This window comes from Zingiber officinale, chromosome 11B, assembly GCF_018446385.1.
Source record: "Zingiber officinale cultivar Zhangliang chromosome 11B, Zo_v1.1, whole genome shotgun sequence".
Lineage (NCBI taxonomy): Eukaryota > Viridiplantae > Streptophyta > Magnoliopsida > Zingiberales > Zingiberaceae > Zingiber > Zingiber officinale.
In genome coordinates this window covers 87919045-87936959 of record NC_056007.1, presented here as the reverse complement: position 1 = coordinate 87936959, position 17915 = coordinate 87919045, and the positions used below count along the sequence as shown (strand labels likewise).

The window sequence follows — 17915 nt, the reverse complement described above, 5'->3', positions numbered from 1 at the left end:
TCATATAATTTAAAGATAGATTGTGAGAGACACATAGAATATGAGTAATCATCTTTTACTATAACAATGATTACCTAGTAGTCCTCAGGGTTGTTGGTCATTAGAGTAGAATTGTCAAATCAAGGAAGGGTCGATTCCCGATGAAATTATGAGAAATACCCTCTCATGTGTGATCACCTACTCATTTTCCTATTTACATTTCTACGAATGGCTATAGAGCTGATCGTGAAGAGTGCCTAGAGTAAACATATGACCTTTTGTCAAATAATGATTATCTGGCGCTAACTAAAAAAAATTGATTGATCTTGACTTCCTGGACTAAGGTGCGATAATAAGAAGTGGTAAGACTTCCTACAAGATTGAATCTCACCCGAGACATACACATAGAGAGTTTGTACAACTTATAATGCTGGTCACCCATTAGGACTCATCTATATTTCTTGATTTATCCTTGGTTATTAGTGAGAAATTTTATCTAACCAAATCGATCACCTTCAAGATTAGTCAGATAATAAAAGTTAAATATTTGGATTATTCAAAAAGATTGATTTTGCCTCCCGGGCACAATGCCATAGTAAAAGGTTGAAACTCTCATAGAGCATATAATATCCTAGATATCTGAATTACTCATGATGTTGAGTCGTTTCGTTATCATCCATTTATATTTTTCAAATTTATTCTAATAACTAATAATAATCGGTGGAAAATATACGTGAGATGATGGATCTAGCTGTGATCTCATGGCGGGCCGTGAGCCCACAACCTCCCAGTGAGATTGCGATCAAATCACCGCTCATGGCTTACTCACTACAAGCTTCCCTATTTTAATTTCTCTCATATACCTAAATAATCCTATTTAGTCGTTTGAAACCATAAAGCAACGTAATTAATTAGTTACGTAGCTTACGTAGCCCTTCAGTTTTTTTTTTCTTTTTTGAGAAAAAAATTAGGCTCAAAGCAGCTGGGCGGTCGGTCTTTTTGTTAATTTGAGTTTCAATTCAAGCAATCAGTAAATACGTCTGACTTTTGCATCTGCTCATTGATATGAACTGGACTGTGTTTCTAATGTTTGAAATTTGAATGAAGACATTTGGTCACAATTTGGTACCTGTAAATTATTCGGCCGGCTCTTCATTTGTTGAACCACGAATCAATTAACAAAAGTAGCTATAGCAGCTAGTTAATTACTTTGGCGAATGAAATCTTTCTTCTTCTGATTATCAATTATTCGTTTTCCATGAGCATGGACTCGACTAATTAGGAAGACTTCAGCAACACATCGAATGTTTTATTTTAAAAAAAAAAAAACTATGATAATCATATGTCTGGGTTCACCCTTCATATTCCGTATTTAATTTTAATTTTAATTTAATATGTCGCCTATACAGCTGCGCATGAATCGAAGAATATTAATTTAATTTATTTGATCTAAATTGAAAGTCAAATTTATTTTAACAAACGAAAATGTTTTAAATTCTTTGACTTTAAACAAGAAAACTACGCGGAACACGGCCGCTGCAGTCTGGCGCGTCTGCGTTGTGGTCCATAACGGATCTGTACAAAGTCAAAGACCTTGCTATTGACGGACCTGATTAAGTTACTCCCTTCATTCTAACCATCCGTCTGTCCGTTCACACATATGCACCCATTGTTATCCATGTTCAATTTCATAATTTATCTTTCTACCTATACTTGTAGATCTAACCATCTGGAACGTCCCAGATCAACCTTTTACATAAACATTGTAATCCATCCATTCTTTTTTTTTTATTTTTTATTTTAATTAGAATGGACTTAACCATACATATTATCATGCTAAACGTTTATTTAATTTTTATAAATAAGTGATGTCATCATAAATGTATTTATCTCATTTTTTGCATGTGTCTAATATTGTATGATGAGAAAATAGGATACGGAGGTCTTTTTTTCGGATGATCTAGTGGCTAATATATGAAATATTATTATAAAATTTAAATTTTAACATAGTCAAGATAAATATATTTTTTATATACATTATTTTAAAAATTAATAATCATCCGTGTTTTAATTATTCTATATTAATTCGGAAGGAATTGATGGGAATGTTCGGGGGGCAAATAAACCATCCAGGATAGGGTGCAGTTGTAGGAGTAGATACGTGGACGGTGGTTGGAGGGCGACATCCATGGCTGCCTGCATTTATCATAAAATATGTATCCCATGTATAGTACACGCGTCTCCCGTCTCTCCCAATTGAAATGATCTAGAAGAAACAGAACAGGACAGACAGGACCTCAACAACATCGTACTAGATCTGTTCTCTCCTAAGCGATGGGCCTATTACACGCGTACACCGCCCACGCGTGCCGCATGCTCGCACGAGGCCGTTCCAATGCCCATTTCATCAAACATAATTTAGCAGACGCATGTCGAGGCCGCAACTATCTTTGAACTAATTAACTATCCATCTTCGTTTGACTGGACGGAGGAGTGGTAGAGACTGCAGGCAGCTTAATTAGGGCACAGTCTAACTACAATTGCAGTATGCATGCAAGAATAATACCAGCATGTTGATTGTTGACTTGCGATTCCCAGTAATATTTGGATCTTGCGTGCAGACCTTTGAAGATTGAACGGGAGCTTCGTCAAGTTGCACAATCGAGTTAAATGGCGATTCAATTATTTCAACGATGCCGCGGTCCTTTTTTCTGATATTGGAAGGATTTTGTATTAGTTAATTCAGGTACGAATGACGGCTAAGATTCTGAGGTTTGACTTTTTTTTTTTTTATTCCAGGTCCTATCCAGCTGTGGAATTGGCTCGTCCCAGATAACTTCGGTATAAATAGATGGAGGGAAGTGGTCGGAGACTATATGCAATTCTTTCTTACTCTTTTCTCTTCCACGTCGACGACCAGCAACCGTCTTCTTCGTTGGTTTCTTTCTACCAGCTGCTGCGATCGACAAGCGTGTACTTTCTTTTCTCTGCTGCTTCTTCATCTTTGTCGAACGCACTCTGCGTTTGCGTTTCTGAAAACGCTTTAGTTTTTTTTTTTTGATTCAGTCAGCAAATTAGTTTGCCAGTCAAATTGTTTATTCACGGCACTAAGCCATGGAGGTAGATTCGAAACTTATTCAGTTTTGTTTAACAGGAACGTTCGAGGCCGGAGTTGAGTCGATGAGCCCGTCACTTTCATTTCATTCGTGGTGCTCGATGGAATGCGTCGGCAGCAAATTGTTTGATCTCGCAGGAGCAGAGAATCTTATGATGAAATCTTGCAGCTGTGGCGAGAAAGATATCAACAGCATGACATTGAGTCCGGTTCGTCTCAAACTAGATGATCCTTCGGAGAAGATGGATCCCGGTGTGCCAAATGGCTCGGTCATGAATAAGTCTTTAAGCTTCAAGAATTGGGAGCCCCAACTGCCGAAATTAGAACCCTCATTTTCCTTCAAGAATCGGATTGCAGACGAGCACAACAGCGAAGTTGTTTCGCGGAAAAGATTCAACTTTGTGATCTCTGATCTGAAGCTTCCCCATCAACGCCGCCTTCCCGATCAGTTTACTTCGCCTAGGCCTCTGAGCGAGCTCGATGCGGCAGCCACTAAACTCCAGAAGGTCTACAAGAGTTACAGAACCAGAAGAAACCTCGCGGATTGTGCAGTAGTCATCGAGGAACTCTGGTTTGTCTCCTTTCCAATTTCATTTTTAATATCACATGGATTTGTTCATCTAAGTTCTGGCCTTTTTCTGATACAACTCTGTGCGTTAATAGGTGGAAGGCGCTAGATTTTGCGTCGCTGAAGCATAGCTCTGTCTCATTCTTCGACGTTGAGAAACCACAGACAGCAGTTTCAAGATGGGCAAGAGCATTAACTAGAGCTGCAAAGGTAGGGATTCTATATAAAACTATTTGTCTCAGGAGTAACCTTGTTCAATCAACTGAATCCATCTTTCTCAGCTTGGCAAGGGTCTATCCAAAGACGAAAACGGCCAGAAGCTAGCTCTACAACACTGGCTAGAAGCTGTAAGATATTTTAGCACAGGCCTTACTTCTCTGCAATGTATCTGTTTGGAAAAGCACCTCTCATGTTAAGCACGCCGATTGTGCAGATCGATCCACGCCATCGCTACGGTCACAATTTGCAATTCTATTATGATGTCTGGTTCAAGAGCGAGAGCACGCAGCCATTCTTTTACTGGTAACTCTCAGAAGCATATATATATATATACACTTCATTTTACCTATTGATTTCTCTATCCTAATCTCCTTTTTCTTGCTCATATTCAGGCTGGATGTTGGTGATGGAAGAGAAATAAACCTGGAAAAATGCCCAAGAAGCAAGCTTCAAAATCAGTGCATTAAATATCTTGGACCGGTATGTGCCTTAAGCTCACTCAAGTCATAGGTACCAAGTGGAATTCATTATTCATGTTTGTTGCCATACGCAGAATGAGAGGGAAGCATATGAAGTCATTGTGAGAAATGGAAAGCTCATTTTCAAGAAAAGTGGGCTTCCTGTTTCTACTACAGAGGGTTCCAAGTGGATCTTTGTTCTCAGCACCACGAGAGTGTTATATGTGGGTCAGGTACATATCAAAACAAATTAGAACCTTCTGCGTTAGAGATCATTTGGTTAATCACGATGCATTCTTATTCTATGAGCAGAAAAAGAAAGGCTCATTCCAGCACTCGAGTTTTTTAGCTGGGGGAGCAACAACTGCTGCAGGAAGATTGGTTGCTGCAGAAGGGGTTCTCAAGGTAGTACTTATTAATTACATTGTTTATGGCTTCCTTGTTCCTCATCCTGCTGTGTTTACTCTTCAGGCCATATGGCCATACAGTGGCCATTACCTCCCAACAGAGGAAAATTTCAAGGAATTCATCATCTTCCTTCAGGACAACAATGTAGACCTCACCGACGTCAAGGTAAATTTAACCGGCCACATTAGTTTTCATTTCTTCTTCGATTTGGTTGTGTTCTAAGACTTGTGACTGATGAACAGAGATGCTCTGTCGATGACGACGACTACACCTCGTTCAAAGAACGTACTAATAGCGCGGAAGGGGCGGCCGAGACTTCGAAATTGCCACAAGCTTCTGCGGTTACGGAAACAGTTGAGGATTCCGACAGGCAAACGGAGAAGAAAGTGGACAACGCGCTGGCAGCGAAGCTCAACGACCGTTTATCGTGCAAGTGGACTACGGCATCCGGAGCTCGGATTGGGTGCGTCCGTGATTATCCAGTCGATTTACAATCCAAGGCGCTTGAGCAAGTCAACCTGTCTCCAAGGGTTACCATTCCACCTAAACTCCTCCCAGTTCCTTCTCCCCGGCCTAGCCCTGGACTCCGGCTATCCCCCAGGCTTCAATACATGGGCATTCCGAGCCCCACCGCATCTCGTACTCTGCCGCCACAATCGAGAAGGTGAGCTAAGGTGATGTGGTGGTGGTACTAACAAAAGGATATCTAGTTCATACACAAGCCGGCTTCGGTTGCATTTTTCCTCCCAGATGTTTCTTTTTGCACTCGCTTTGTGTTAATTGAAGGGCTGTTTGATTGCTGGAGGAATATAGATCATCATTTGATTGACTTTTTTAAGAAACGGAATTACATGATCTTATTGAAACGGAATTACATGATTGCCTAATAAGTCCAAGAGCAAAACACGTGATCTATTTCTGGGGAACGAACACATGTTTGACAGAAAAAACGATAAATAAAATTCATAAATTTTATCAGAGGCATTAAGGTCACGTCGCTCCTCATGACTCCCACCACGATCATCTCGACTTCTGTTCGCTACAAACCACTCACTTTTCCACACCCTAAAAAGCCAGAACGAGAGCCGAAGTTGCAACCAGCAATCTCAATGAAGAAATAGCGTCGGAAAGAAGAAGAAGAATGCTAGGTGGTTCGAGGAAATGGATCATTAAATCCTTCGCCAGGCTACGAAAGCAGGGGAATCACGCTCAGGTACACGAACCATCTTCCCTTGCGGTGCAAGTCGTACCCGCTCTAATCCGATACAAGCAGGAGAAGGCAAAGACCCGGATGAAGTGGAATTTCTGGAGAAGCCGTAGTCGCCGGCCGGAGCCGGTGCGGGTGCAGGTTCTTGCTGCAGATGCTTCGCTGGCCGATCACAGTGTGGCAGTGAGAAGGGAGAGGGCAGCGCTCCGGATCCAGACCGCATTCCGTAGTCTTTTAGTATTTAAAATTCTCGTATATGTGTTTTTTATTTCCCAAGATCGAAGATTCCTTCGATTTCATGCAAATGTTTGCGTTAATTACGATAGGCTAGAAGAGCATTATGCGCTTTGAAAGGGATCGTGAGGCTTCAAGCGCTGGTGCGAGGTTGGCTGGCGAGGAAGCGGGCAGTGGCCGCGCTTGAATGCTTGCGGGCTCTGCTGCGAGTTCAAGCGCGCAGTGTTCAAGCGCTTGAACACCGTAACCAAGGACGCCGCGTAAAGGACGCGGAGGTATAAGTTTCTAGCTTCGCCTGAAATCTTTAATGAAACCTTAATAAATTTATTTGTAGGATGGATGGTGTGATAGTCGGTGCACAGTGGAATCGATCAAGGCGAAGTTACAGATGAGGAGAGATGGAGCTTGGAAAAGAGAGCGTGCGATGGCTTATTCTCTTCGCAACAAGGTAGATTTAGATTCGTCCAAAGTCATGTCTGTCTGTCTGTCTGTCTCTTTTGTTCCACAACCTTGTGTTCTGAGTTCTGGATGGCACCTCTGATACAGCAACGGAGGGATAAATTGAAGAAGCCTAAACTGAGCGAGCATCCTACATCATCATCGTCGACCTTTATCGACGAGCAAGAGCTGGAGAGAATTAATTCTTGTTTGAGGAGGTTAAAACCATGGGAGCAAAGGTTCATGGAAGGAACAGAGGAGAGTAGTTCTGTAGGAAAAGATGCCGCCCAGTGCAAATACAAGGGGGCTTATTATGAGACGTTTCCATCGTCATCTTCTTCTTCCTTTTCTTCATCGTCTCCAGTCGAACAATAAAGTCAGAACCAAAATCCGAGGAGAGAGATCAAGTGATCATGCGATCATGCTCAGTACAGTTATGACAAGAATCCCTCAGCTTCTTCTACCTAAATGCGAAGGAACAATATACTTCTACGCATGTGTCTTCAATCTATTTCTATCTAATTGGTTTCATCTCTTTACTAATTACTCTTAAACAGAGCAACAAGAAAACTGCAACAAAGTGTTTTCAATTTAAGAACACTCCTTAAGTGAACTTACCATCTCGATATCCTCAACAAGCAAACTGATCTCTGACCTTAATCAGGGAAAATAACTATTCCATTAAATCCGATCATTGTAACAAAAATTTGATTTTCATCTTGACTAAATGAACTAAAACCAACAACAAACAAGGTATGTGCATTCTACACAGGAAATGGAAAACTAATCAACAATTACCCAGCAAAGACTTCACAGCAAATCTCTCTTTCCACCAAAAGGATAGAAGCATTTTGCAAAACTCTTTGCAAGAAATCCCCAGAATCCATCTTTCTCCTACTGTGACTTGTTGACAGATCCCCCTATCGGATGAATACTTCCCATAATGGCCTCAATCTCTTCCTTAGCTCGTTCCAACACATTTGGCCTTTGACTTTATAAATAGAAGTGTCCTGCTCAATATCGTTATTGCTGCCATGAGTCTCCTTATGATGCGTTTTCTGTGCAAAGGCTCCCTTTGATGTTTCAACATCGTATACTTTCATTTTTTTTCTCTGCTATCAAAAAAGAGAAAATAAAACATTATTATTTTGAGAGTTAGAAAGGATGCATTGGTTTACTAGGCAATGGTTTCAACTGATAAACCGATCAGCTAAAGGATATACAACCAAAAGTAGAGCTAAGAGGAACAACTAATTGATCCGGATAAACTCGATCCACTAATTGATCCGAGTTTATCCCAAAAAAAATTAAATTTGAGTTAGGAATTTTTAGATTTAGTTCGGATTAGAAGTTTTTAGGTTGATTTCGTATAGGATTCAAGTTGATCTAGATTGATTGGGTTGACTTAAATTTAGGATTAAGAGATTTTTTAAGTTATATTAAATTTTATTTTTAATATTATGATGTTTATATACGTAAATAACAAAATGTATACCAATTGAAGGTATTAAGATTTATTTTTGAATATCCTAAGTCACCAAATTAATCTCCCGAATAATCAAATTCCTTGGTAACTAAAGTAATGCTATAGTACATCATTGCGGTAGCTGTTATAGTAAAATGTTATAGCAACGTACTACATTAGCGCTATAGTAGTGCTACAATAAAATACAACAGTGTTTTATAATTGATCCCCGAGCAATCTTGATATAGTAAGGCTATAGCTACAGTTTGGAGGAGCTATAGTATTTTAGAAATTAAATTAATCTCCCGAATGATTCATGCTCATATGCTATAGTAAAAACTACATTAAATAAAATTATTAAAGATGATAATTTGGGTCGGATTCAGATTGGCGGGGTTTAAATATCAAAACCTGAATTTGACAGGATTAATTTTTCGAGTCAAATTATTCGACCCGAACCTGATCCGTTTATGTGTATTTGACTTAAACCCGACCTGAAATGACTCACAACCCGAATCTAACCCAAACCCCACCCGATTCGAAATGACTCATTTATACAAACATATTCATCTTAATCCGAACTCACCCTAACCCGACTCGAGAAGACCCATTTTATAAAAATATACTTATTTTAACTCGAACTCAATCAGAATCCGACCTGAACTTGATCTGAAAATATTTGTAAACGGGTTCGTGAGTTGTAATTAGGTCATTTTCGGTCGACTCAAACCCAACCTATTTATTTAATTGTGTCAATCAGGTCGACTCGAACCCAATAAGACCTAAACCTAATATGATTTTTTTCGTGTTCAGTTTGAGTCGTGTTTTCATGTCAGGTCAAAAATTGTCACCCTTAGAAGTTACGATGCTCTGGAGATTAATCTATTTTCCTTCGAGTAATCGCATCGGATGCTACAATACCAATATACTACAATACAACTATTGTAACAGTATGTTACAGTGCCCTAAGTGATTGATCCTGCCCACGAACTTCGACAAGTGAATCATAGGTGAGTTAGCTTTGTTGCTAACTTAATTACCAATCATCGAATGATAATGAGGATGATGATGTGGTTGGGAGCCTGAATGAAGGAAAACAAGAAAAAAAGATGGTTAGAATGATGGTCAGGTGTTTCCCAGCTAGTCACTCTGACACTCAAGTTAGAGGATGAAGAAGAATACGAGTATTAGGATTTTAATGAAAATAGATGTGCTTATGTGCCTTGGATGTCGGAAAGAGCTACATTTTATATGGAAATAACAGACTTTTCCTTCTGTCCTGATTTTCATGCTATTATTATTTAATTCCTTAAATAATGCAATACTTATTTTTGTTGTTGTCTTTTTCCAGAAATAATCCAAAATTTATGGGATTATTATTTTATTCTCGATATAATTCAAGATTTGTTGGATGGTTATGTTGGTGCAACCTTAGGTCAAGGTTGACTTGGTTGACCTGACTCGAGTTGACCTGACTCGAGTTGTGTTTTGATGTTTGACGATGCTTGACGAGGAGAGAGTTGTATTCTTGATGTTTGACAAGAATAGGTGTTCGGGAGATTGTAGGTGCAACCTTAGGTCAAGGTTGACCTGGTTGACCTGATTCGGGAAAAGTCCAAGCAGGGAGCTTGGCACGCGAAAAGTCCAAGCAGGGAGCTTGGCATTGGAAAAGTCCAAGTATGGAGACTTGGCACTGGAAAAGTCCAAGCAGGGAGCTTGGCATTGGAAAAGTCCAAGTATGGAGACTTGGCACTGGAAAAGTCCAAGCAGGGAGCTTGGCACGCGAAAAGTCCAAGCAGGGAGCTTGGCATTGGAAAAGTCCAAGTATGGAGACTTGGCACTGGAAAAGTCCAAGCAGGGAGCTTGGCACGCGAAAAGTCCAAGTATGGAGACTTGGCACGGGAAAAGTCCTGGTGAGTGAAGCCGGGCAGTGAGAAAGTCCTAACTGGGATGTTAGGCAGTTGGAAAGTCCTGGTGAGTGAAGCCAGGCAGTGGGAAAGTCCTAACTGGGATGTTAGGCAGTTGGAAAGTCCTGGTGAGTGAAGCCAGGCAGTGGAAAAGTCCTAACTGGGATGTTAGGCAATGAGAAAGTCCTAATCGGATGTTAGGCGGTGTGGAAAGTCCCGGTGAGTGAATCCAGCAAGGGAAAATCCAGATGGATCAGGGATGATCGGACATCTGGTGTTGAGGAAAGTCCAAGTAGGTCAAAGGGATTGACCGGACACTTGGCAGGGAGTTCTAGCAGGTCAAGGGAGTGACTAGATGCTAGGGATGAAATACCAATAGGTCAAGGTTGACCGGATATTGGTTTGGAAGTCTTGAGACTTGGTTTGGGCAAAAACCAAGCTCGGATCGGTCACCGACCGATCCGGTGATACTTGTTTTCTCGATCGGTCGGTGACCGATCGATAAGCTCTGTTCGATTCTTATCGATCGGTGACCGATCGAAGAAAACAGAGGCGAAAAGAAAGGCACTGATCGGTCCACACGATCGGTGGACCGATCGAGACGAGCATCGCGAGAAGGAAGGAAGGGATCGTGCGTGGACCGATCCGGTTCGATCGGGCCACGTCCGGGCGCGGATAATATATCGCCCTGTCAACGGGGAATCGGAAGAAATCCGCCTGCATCGATCAGGGTTCTAGCCGTTGCAATGCAACGGCTAGTTTCTTCACTGTTTCTTCGCGGTATAAAGGAAACGAGGGCATCTTCCGTGCGTTCTTCTTCTTCTCTTCTGCTACAGAGCTGCTGTTCTGGTGCTTGAGCTTTGTTGAGCTCTTCTTCGCAAGCTTCGCGTGAGCTTCTTCCTTCGGCTGGGACTCCGACTGAGCTGCTGCTGTGGTTGGCGTCTGAGAAGCTGTTGCTTCTTCAACAGTCGACAAGAAGGCAAGGGTTGTTTACATTTGCTGTGTATTTACTTCTTGTTTCTCTTGTATTTGTACTCCTTATCTTGCTGTTGCAAGAAGTAGTTGTGGCGAGATTTCTCCACCCATAAGGAGCTCATATTTAGCCGGTTCTCCGGGGACTCATCCACCGACGGATTGGTAGGCTTCGTCCACCTTACGGACACGCCGAGGAGTAGGAGTTCATCTCCGAACCTCGTTACATCGGTTTGTTTTTCTTCTCCTTAGTTTCTTCCTTGTATTTCCGCTGCGACTAACCCTAACTGTAGGAAGAACGCGAGAATTTGGGGCGGCTATTCACACCCCCCTCTCTAGCCGAGTACGAACGATCCCAACAAGTGGTATCAGAGTGAGGCCGCTCTTCGACGGATCAACACCCGGGGGAGCACGGGCTAGAGATGGATCTCTATGGAGAAGATGTCACGATTCAACCCTTCTACGAGTCTCACGACAACTTCACATATTGGAAGGTAAGGATGATGTATTTTCTTAGGACTAATATGTTAAATTGGTTTTGTGTACAAGAAGGGTTTTCCCCTCCGATGGATGAGGAAGGAAAACCTATCAAGAAGAAGGAGTGGACGAAAGAGCAAATCCGACAATCCGAAATCAATGACGAGGTAACAAAAATTATTGAATTTACTTTACCTAATAATGTTTTGTGCAAGATAGATAGGTACAACAACGCCAAGGAATTATGGAACAATTTGGCAAAACTCCATGAAAAGGAGCCTAGTGAGCCAAGTAGCTCACATCATGGAGGAAGCGAATTGGGAGTTGAGGGCTACTCAACATCCAAGGATGAAGAGGAGGAGAGCTCTTGTTCAAGATCGGAGCAAGAAGAGGCATCTACCTCCGGAAGGGATGAAGAAGAAAGCTCATCTACATCCACAACCCTAGGTAACTCAAACACTGTGATTTCAAGCAAACTACACATAATGTGTTTTGAGTGTAGGAAGTTTGGGCACTACAAGAGTAAGTGTCCAAAGAGGGTTAGAAAGACTCCACCGGCACCAAAGGTCAAGGAAACCGGAGTCCCGACATGCAAGAGCAAGAAGCACGTGGTGTGCTTCCAATGCAAGCAACGGGGACACTATAGGAGTCAATGTCCAAGGGGGAGGCAACCTCACAAGGACAAGAGGCCAAACACATGTAAAGGGGGAGCTAAGGCAAACCCTAAGGTAACATTTAAAGCTCATTCTTACAATTCTAGTAGGATGCATGCTAGTAGTCTTATTGCCATTGTCAATAATGATAAGCATGTTAACACTAGAAATCGATACATGTGCTTAGGAGCCAAGCATGTTAGCCTAGATAAGAACAATTCTAGAAATGCTAACCCTAGAATTAACTCATCTAAGGCTAAGAAAAATCTAGATAGAAATCCCAAATCATCTAGACACATGCCTAGGAATACCTCAAAGAAAAATGATAAATCAAAACTTGAGGTATTAGAGAAAGAAAATCAAGTCTTGAGGTCAAGACTTGACTCTCTAGAAAAGGCTCTTAAGGATTTGACTCTAGGGTCTAGGGGTCAAAAACCCAAGTCCAAGGACAAGAAAGGTTTGGGTCACAAACCTAAGTCCCAATTGGTCAAGCCCACTTATCATAATGTTTCATTCGATTATGGAACAAAACCTAGAGCTAGGAAGACCATTATCGAGGTCACAAGGGGAGTCACCCCTATAGTTGACCTTGATGAGACCCAAATGACCAAGGCTTTAAAGCCTAAGAGGGTCATTAGGAGGGTTGCTAGGGAAGTTATCCCTAGTGAATATTTAGTGAACCCAATGAGCTCAAATAGGTATTGGGTTCCTAGGAGCATCTTCTCTATCCCATAGATGGGTTAGAGAGTGTCAACTCCAATTAGAAGGGTAGTTAACCCAACTTTGAGGAAATTGACACTCAAGGAGCATTTTCAAGGTTTTGATAACCTTTGAAAATGAAAAAGAATTATTATTTACTCCTTGAAGAGTAAATTGTGCCATATTTGAAAAATATCGATTTTAATCTTATTCGGCACAATTTAAGAAAACCTAGAGAAATACCATAATTGGGATTTTGGTTTTCTCTTAGGGATATATAGGCAATCTAGGGTTAGATTTTAAGTTAGCTAAGGCTAAGGATACTTAGATAGGGAATTTAGGTATTTTATTTGTGCTAACTTGCCATGATTGTTTGCCCTCACATGTCATGACATCATGTTTAGTTTTATTATCATTTGAAATGTCATGATAATGCTTAGGCTAGTTTTTATGTCATGTTTATTTAAGTTTCAAACTTTATGCCATGACATCATGACATTGACACATGTTTCCATTTATGATATCATTTATGCCATGTCATCATCTCTTGCATTAATAATCAATTGAATTGATTTAAGGATGAAGAACACATCTTGATATTGAGATCAAATTTGTGTTTAGAAAATGCATGAGACCTTAGCCTAAGTTGACCTTAACCCATATCTCACATCAAATTGACTTGAATGTGGTTTGATGCACCTTAGATGTGTGTGAGATATTAGGATCAAGGTGCATAGTCATTGTACCTAGATGACCCTAATTCAAGAAATTAAGGATCATAGGGAAAGCTTGTGTACAAGTCATGTACATCTAGCCCTAAGATTATGGTCCTAAATTCAAATGGTTTTAAAAACATTTTAAAATTGATTTGAAAAACCTTGATGAAACTTTCCTAGTGATAGCATTCTTCATTGAGCAAGATGATACAAAGATGACTTAAACTTGAACTATTTCAAAGTTTTTGAACTTTGTATCAAGATTGAAAAATGGAAACTATTTTCATAGAAAACTATTTTTCCTTGATAGTATATGGTATGAGGAGTGTATCCTCAAAATTTTACGATTTTTGGAATTTTCTGTAATTTTCTATGAGTTTCTGAACTTCTTCCGGGGAGAAAATCAGAAATCTCTGATTTCAGAGGCTGGATCGGTCACCGGACCGATCCAGGGAAGGCCTGATCGGTCTGGTGACCGATCAGTGACGATCCAGTGCAATCGGTGAAGCGTGGATCGGTCTGGGGACCGATCTGGTCGGTCTGGGGACCGATCGTGCGTGCCAATTTCTGATTTTCAGCTGTTGGTCTGAAATTTTAGCTGGAAGTTGGGTTTTGGGGATTTCTAAAGGTTTGAAACTCTCCAAGACATTGTTGGTGCAATGGTCGAGGGGGAGTTGACTTTTAGGGGGAGTTTTTACTCCTTGAGGATTAGTGATATGGGATTATCACTAAGTTGGTTGTTGAGTTTAGGGGAAATTAAGAGTTTCAATGAAAGGTATGAGACTTTCATTAGGAAGAAACTCTTGACCTTGATACCCTCCTTTTCTTTTTGATGTGTGTCAAAAAGGGGAGAGCGTTCATTGGAGAATTATTGGAGAACCCAAGTTAGGTTATCGGGTTAACCTAAGCTAGGGGAAGAATGTCAAGGAATGTTCGAGGAAGAACATTGGAATACTTTTTGATGTGTGTCAAAAAGGGGGAGAATTATTGGGAACCCAAGTTAGGGGGAGAAACTTAAGGGAGAATGTCCGGAGAATGTTCAAGAAAAGAACATTGGACATTGGAAGATGGTTGGAAAACCTAAGTTAGGTTATCGGGTTAACCTAACTTGATTTTGGATTTTGTCAAACATCAAAAAGGGGGAGATTGTTGGTGCAACCTTAGGTCAAGGTTGACTTGGTTGACCTGACTCGAGTTGACCTGACTCGAGTTGTGTTTTGATGTTTGACGATGCTTGACGAGGAGAGAGTTGTATTCTTGATGTTTGACAAGAATAGGTGTTCGGGAGATTGTAGGTGCAACCTTAGGTCAAGGTTGACCTGGTTGACCTGATTCGGGAAAAGTCCAAGCAGGGAGCTTGGCACGCGAAAAGTCCAAGCAGGGAGCTTGGCATTGGAAAAGTCCAAGTATGGAGACTTGGCACTGGAAAAGTCCAAGCAGGGAGCTTGGCACGCGAAAAGTCCAAGCAGGGAGCTTGGCATTGGAAAAGTCCAAGTATGGAGACTTGGCATCGGAAAAGTCGAGCTTAGCACGCGAAAAGTCCAAGTATGGAGACTTGCACGGAAAAGTCCCAGTGGTTGGCAAGGAGAAAGTCCTAACTGGGATGTTAGGCGGTTGGAAAGTCCCGTGAGTGAAGCCAGGGAAAGTCCTAACTGGATGTTAGGCGGTTGGAAAGTCCCGTGAGTGAAGCCATGGAAAAGTCCTAACGGGATGTTAGGCAATGAGAAAGTCCTAACTGGGATGTTAGGCGGTGTGGAAAGTCCCGGTGAGTGAATCCAGGCAAGGAAAATCCAGATGGATCGGGGATGATCGGACATCCGGTGTTGAGGAAAGTCCAAGTAGGTCAAAGGATTGACCGGACACTTGGCGAGGAGTTCTAGCAGGTCAAGGAGTGACTAGATGCTAGGGATGAAATACCAATAGGTCAAGGTTGACCGGATATTGGTTTGGAAGTCTTGGGACTTGGTTTGGGCAAAACCAACTGGATCGGTCACCGGACCGATCCAGTGATAGTTCCCTCGATCGGTCCGGTGACCGATCGACATGCGATACGTTTGTGTATCTGATCGATCCGGTGACCGATCAATAAGAAAACAGAGGCGAAAAAGGTACGGCTGATCGGTCCACGCATCGATCAAGGCGTCTCGATCGGGTGGGACCGATCGAGACGGCATCGCGAAGGAAGGAAGGGATCGATGCGTGGACCGATCCGGTCTGATCGGTCCACGCATCGACGTAGTACGCATGAATGTCTTCGGCGACTGATCGATCTGGGGACCGATCAGCGCAGGGCCTGATCGGTCCACAGACCGATCAGGGTTCTAGCCGTTGCAATGCAACGGCTAGTTTCTTCGCTGTTTCTTCTTCGCAGGTATAAAGGAGACGAGGGCATCTTCTGTGCGTATTCTTCTTCCTCTTCTCTTCTGCTACAGAGCTGCTGTTCTGGTGCTTGAGCTTTGTTGAGCTCTTCTTCGCAAGCTTCGCGTGAGCTTCTTCCTTCGGCTGGGACTCCGACTGAGCTGCTGCTGTGGTTGGCGTCTGAGAAGCTGTTGCTTCTTCAACAGTCGACAAGAAGGCAAGGGTTGTTTACATTTGCTGTGTATTTACTTCTTGTTTCTCTTGTATTTGTACTCCTTATCTTGCTGTTGCAAGAAGTAGTTGTGGCGAGGTTTCTCCACCCATAAGGAGCTCATATTTAGCCGGTTCTCCGGGGACTCATCCACCGACGGATTGGTAGGCTTCGTCCACCTTACGGACACGCCGAGGAGTAGGAGTTCATCTCCGAACCTCGTTACATCGGTTTGTTTTTCTTCTCCTTAGTTTCTTCCTTGTATTTCCGCTGCGACTAACCCTAACTGTAGGAAGAACGCGAGAATTTGGGGCGGCTATTCACACCCCCCTCTCTAGCCGAGTACGAACGATCCCAACAGGTTATCGTTTTCCTTAAATGGTTATGTATCCTAAGTCGAATCGCCACGGAGACGGGAGACCCAGGAACCAAGAGACTAAGGAGCCAGGAGCCAAGAGGCCAAAGAATTGGGAGGTCCAGGAAGCCATGAGGCTCGAAAGATGAGAGGCCAAGGAGACTGGAGGTCCAAGAAGTCGGGAAGCCAAGGAGCTGGGAAGCCAAGGAGCTGGAGGTCCAGGAAGCCGGTAGACCTGAAAGCCGGGAGGCCAAGGAGTCAGATGGTCCAAGAAGCCAAGAGACCCAAAAGCTAGGAGGCCAAGGATCGAGAGTTGATTCGATTTCCCCTTTGTTGGAACCGCCTCAACAGGTTCACCAATTTTTCTTTACCTATGTGACACCCACTGATTGTTGGATCGAGTGGATTGGATAGAGGGGTGAATAGCCTATAATCAAGTTAGAAATTCTCTTATTTCTATCTTAGCAAGGGCACATAAATAACATAAAAATAAAGAAGAGACCAAATATTTCTTGGTTACAATCTAATGTTGGATCGAGAAGCACTAGAGGGGGAGGGGGTGAATAGCGCTCATGACTTTTACTTTTCATATTCTAAAACGTACGAGTAAAGCAGCGGAAATTAAAACAAAACATGCACAAAAAGACCCAAGTATTTTTACTTGGTTCGGAGCCTTGGGCGACTCCTACTCTAAGGCTCACGCTCGTTAAGTGCTTACTTTGGGCAATCACTATAATATCGCAAAGATTATAAGTATGAAGAAGTACAGTAGTAATTTAAATAATACCGACAACAAAGTTACAGAAATTAAAGCGCCGGGTCATCGGGGTGTTGCTACAGCACGTCTGGAATGTCTCTTGGGTCGTGCACAACTGAAAGATCACTTGAGAATTGTTGAATTAAGCTACTGGTCGAATACCCCTTATAAAGTCGACTGAGGGCGCCTTCAATCTCCTTGAAGGCGCCTCCAATCACCGAGTCAACCACGCATATCAGATCAGAAGTGACCGCAACATATCCTCTTGAAGGTGCCTCAATACCCCTTGAGGGCACCTTCAAGCCTGTCCGAGGTGCCTCAAGCTTCCATGAGGGCACCTTCAGCCTTGCTGCGCGCACATCTTCTCCTTTGCACCCAAGGCGCCTCCAACCTCCATGAGGGCGCCTTGGGTACTATTCATCCGAGGCATAATGTGCTCTTTTGTCCCTACAAAATATATTAATCCACAAAACAACCATATATCCTATAAAACAAAGTTAGCACATAATAAACATGATAATAAAATATTTTGACAGTCTCCGGACTGTCTGGTTTTGACTTCGGATTTTCGACCGGAAACGCTAGGTCGAACCGACGCCTACTGTTCCCTCTTTCGAGGAACGCGTCCTCACCTACTCCACTCAGGAGAGCATACCTGATGCCAGTCCGGTCCTCCAGACCAACTGGACTTTTCGCCTAGGGTTATTCTCCACCTAAGA

The 17915-nt window shown here is 42.3% G+C and overlaps 2 protein-coding genes across 2 annotated transcripts; both read left to right on the top strand.

Annotated features, from left to right (window-relative positions):
* The first annotated feature begins 2853 nt into the window (after positions 1 to 2853).
* On the top strand, positions 2854 to 5577 carry LOC122034532 (IQ domain-containing protein IQM1-like). The gene is made up of 10 exons (XM_042593823.1): positions 2854 to 2952; positions 3134 to 3665; positions 3758 to 3872; positions 3944 to 4009; positions 4096 to 4184; positions 4274 to 4361; positions 4435 to 4572; positions 4652 to 4744; positions 4811 to 4912; positions 4990 to 5577. The coding sequence occupies exons 2-10, from the start codon at positions 3160 to 3162 to the stop codon at positions 5413 to 5415; spliced, it is 1623 nt and encodes a 540-aa protein (XP_042449757.1). The 5' UTR covers positions 2854 to 2952; positions 3134 to 3159; the 3' UTR covers positions 5416 to 5577.
* Positions 5578 to 6038: 461 nt separating this feature from the next.
* Positions 6039 to 7001, top strand: LOC122034165 (protein IQ-DOMAIN 6-like). The gene is made up of 4 exons (XM_042593288.1): positions 6039 to 6191; positions 6281 to 6463; positions 6523 to 6636; positions 6735 to 7001. Exons 1-4 carry the CDS (start codon positions 6039 to 6041, stop codon positions 6999 to 7001), a joined length of 717 nt encoding a protein of 238 aa, XP_042449222.1.
* The last annotated feature ends 10914 nt before the right edge of the window (positions 7002 to 17915 follow it).